Here is a 3,643-nt window from a genome sequence, read left to right on the forward strand (position 1 = left end):
AAGAAGAAGAAGAAGAAGAAGAAGAAGAAGAAGAAGAAGAAGAAGAAATTAAAAAGGTAATTGGAGATCCTGCCCTCTTCTTTCTGGGTTTCCTCTTGATTATTTAACTTAGTCTAACCAAGTAAAGCTGATCCAGAGAGAGCTCCACTTGGTCCACTCAGGCCCATCCTCACTGTCCAGCATTGTATTGCTCCTGTGGTGGCCACACCTCAGAGGTGAGAAGCAGCCTTTGAGAACGTCTGAATTTGGATGCGTGTTCGCCTCCTGGCTTCTGTCACCACAAGGATGCAGGCCCTTCCGACACCCCATAGAGTTCGGCGAGTTTCCGGAAGCGGGGCCCCCAGTCCGTGAGGAAGTCGAAACTCTGCTCCGAGTCCGACGGGGCCGACTGCAGGGAGCTGAGCGAGCCGGCCGCGGAGCCGTCCCCCTCAAACATGTAGGTCTGCAGGGAGTCGAAGGGCGGGGCCCACAGGTCCATGTCGGCCTCGTAGAGCTTGGCCAGCACGTAGCTGTGGACGGTGCTGCTGACCGCGCAGGTCTGAGGCACGTGGCGGGAGAGGCTCTCGATCTCGGGGAGCATGTCCTGCCGCGTCTTGGGGGCAGCGCCCGCCTGCGCCTCGCGCGGGTTCCACATGGCCGCGATGTCGAAGGCCTCCGTGTCCTCTTCGCCTCCCCCCTCGTCGTCGTAGCGCACGATGTTCTCGTGGATGTTCTCGTCGTCGTCGATGATGTAGGGCTGTTTCCGGTGCCGCCTCAAGGACAGGATGAGCAGCACCAGCACTGCCAGCAACACAAAGAACAGGGGGTGTCAGTCCCGAGACACTCCAGGTGGGTCAAACCTGAGGGAATGAACCTCGTGGAGGTCTGCCTGATCCTCCCTCCCACACTGTTACATTAAGAGCTCATGGGTAAGTGAGGCTTTATAGTTCTTAGGTCGAGTCATCAGAAACTGCATACCTTCCTAGAGGCTTGCTGCTTTGAGAATGTCTGTAGACATAATGAACCGGTATGAAATTCCACTAAGACCACACAAAGCACAGGGGCCTGCTTTAGAAGACACACCTCGCATCAGATCATGTACTCTGCTTACAGACTAGTGAGTTTAGTATACATTTGCTATAATCTAAATATCTCATTAGGTGGAATTCTGCTTTCTTGCATTAGCATCTTAATGGGATTCTACTAAAAATACAACCACATATCAACAAATAATGAGTGCTGACAAGATAAGTGTAATTTTTTTTTTTTTTTAATGCCGTCTTCAAAAACTAAGAGCAATGTGGGAAGGGGTTTACCAGACTCCAAATCTAACTGAGAAGCTCTGGACATTTGGTAAGTCCTGGAGTTTTCAAAAGTTTGGCTCCTGGTAGGTCAAGCTCAATCCATTGGCTAGTTCCACATTCGGGAGTACCTGGATGTACAAATTGGAGTGTTTGTCCCTTTGGAAAGGGACGCAAAGTTGGGGGTGGGGATGTGGGGAGGGGTCTAGGAGTTTTAAGGGTGAATATGCTTAGGATACGCTGTATTAAATTCTCAAAAAAGTTAATAAAAATATTTTTAAAAGCCTAATGAATGACCCTTCAGGTTCAATAACTTCAAGTTCCTCAAAAGGACCTTTAATTACAGGGGTATTTGCAATTTTCCGGAGCCAGTGGTTTTCATGGGAGGGAAGGAATGAGCAGTGACATTTTACATAGTTCAGTATGTTACCAAAGAAGCGCCACATTGTTGGACGTGCCCTTGAAGGTCTGGATAAAATTTTATCCTAAAAATGTATTTAAATTTTTTTTTTTTTTTTGGCTAGGTGTGTTCACTGGGGTTTAAAGGAGGGATAGAGATAACCCCATTGAACTGTTTATCTTTGTAACTGAAAACATTTCCAGGAAGTGTGTTGAGGTTTAAGCTATAGAACTGTTATTGATTTTTTTTTTCCTGGTGTGCTTTGTTACAGCTGGTGAACAGTGACAGTTTGACAGCACTGCAAAATAAAGCAAGCTCAGTTTCTTCAAGGGGGGTGGAGGTGTGCAGTAAGAGATTGCGGACTGACTAAGAAAGCTCACAACAACAGATTTAAAGTTTTTGATGAGTACAGACCACAGTAATGATGATGCATACACAAAATGCATATACAGAAATTAATGATGGATGACTGGATTTGGAGAAGAGGGAGGAGAGATTCTGCACTACACTAACTGCCTCCTGGCTGGAGTGGCCTGTGGCTTCCAGTGAGGTTAGGTATAGAAAGGAAAGGGAGGCTGAAGCATGGGCTTCCACAGGGCTGGGGGTGGGACTGAGGAATTGGATCTGGAGGGGAAGCAGGAAAGGTAAAGGAAAGGTCTGGGAGTTTGAGGCAGTATGGACAACAAAACAAGACACCGTCTTATAAAACAAAAATAACTCTAGCCAGGAAAGCCAAAGCCTACCTGGATTTTCACCTCATCTGCCTCCCCTCCAGATTCAATCCCTCAGTCTTATACCCAGCTCTGTAAAAGACCACCTGCTCACTGCCCCCTTCCTCTCTGCTGCTAACTCACAGCCAGGACAATGTCTCCACGAGTGGCCAGCAATCCTACTACAGGTGGCCCCAGGAGAGACACCATAGTTGAAGCACAAAAAAAGACCTTAAAATAGCCCTTATAAATATGATCCTTAAAGAGAAGATGAATAAATCTATTGAAGAAATCTACAAAATCACAAACAGTGAAAAAACTAAAAATAAAAAGTTCAAGACCTGAAAATGGAATAGAATCTGTAAAGAAAACCCAAACTGGGGGAAATCTGGAAATGAAAAATGTAGTAATTTAAACATGAACCCCCTGAGGTAAGCCTCAGTAACAGATGGGAAAGAGAATCTCGGGCATTGAAAACAAGATGGGGAAAAAAAAAGAAAACAAGATGGAAGAAATGGATAACTCAGTCAAAGACAATCTTAAATCTTAAAAAAAAAAAATTGATACAAAACATCCAGCAAAGCTGGAACACTGTGAACAGACCAAATCTAAAAATAATAGAAACAGAGGAAGAAGAAACAGAGAACAAAGGCACAGAAACAATTTTCAACAAAATCAGAAGAAAATTTTCATAACCTAGAGAAGGAGATGCCTATCAAAGTACAAGAAGCATACAGAACACAAAATAAACTGGGTCAGAAAAGAAATTTCTCTGAGCACATAATCAAAACACAAAGTGTAAAGAACAACAGCAACAGAAAGAATGTTAAAAGCTGACAGGGAGAAAGACCAAGTAACTCACAAAGGCAAAGCTATTAGAATAACACTCACCTTTTCAATGGAGATTCTAAAAACTAGAAGGGCCAAGACAGATGTTCTAAAAATGAAAGAGACTACAGATGCCAGCCCAGACTACTATATCCATCAAAACTTTCAACCACAAAGATGGAGAAAAAGCACTCCACGATAAAACCACATTTATATATTATTTATCTACAAATCCAGTCCCACAGTGCTAAAAGAAAAACATCAACAATGAGCAGGTTAAAACCCAAGAAAACACAAAGAATAAATAATTCCAGGCCAGCAAATAAAGAGGAGAAACACACACAAACACACACACACACACACACAAAACACACACACACACACACACACACACACACACACACACACACACACACACACACACA

The 3,643-nt window shown here is 44.1% G+C and overlaps 1 protein-coding gene across 2 annotated transcripts in view; it reads right to left on the reverse strand.

Moving 5' to 3' along the window:
- Positions 1 to 6: 6 nt before the first annotated feature.
- Cdh20 (cadherin 20) overlaps positions 7 to 3,643 on the reverse strand; it is a 268,074-nt gene continuing 264,437 nt past the window's right edge. For both annotated transcript variants that reach the window (XM_055601412.1, XM_055601420.1), the window contains exon 12: positions 7 to 780. In XM_055601412.1, coding sequence (XP_055457387.1) covers positions 275 to 780 — 506 coding nt within the window. In that variant the 3' untranslated portion in view covers positions 7 to 274. The remainder of the gene's footprint in view (positions 781 to 3,643) is intronic.

The sequence above is a fragment of the Psammomys obesus genome, unplaced genomic scaffold (assembly GCF_907164565.1).
Source record: "Psammomys obesus unplaced genomic scaffold, mPsaObe1.curated_primary_1811, whole genome shotgun sequence".
NCBI classification, from domain to species: Eukaryota; Metazoa; Chordata; class Mammalia; order Rodentia; family Muridae; genus Psammomys; species Psammomys obesus.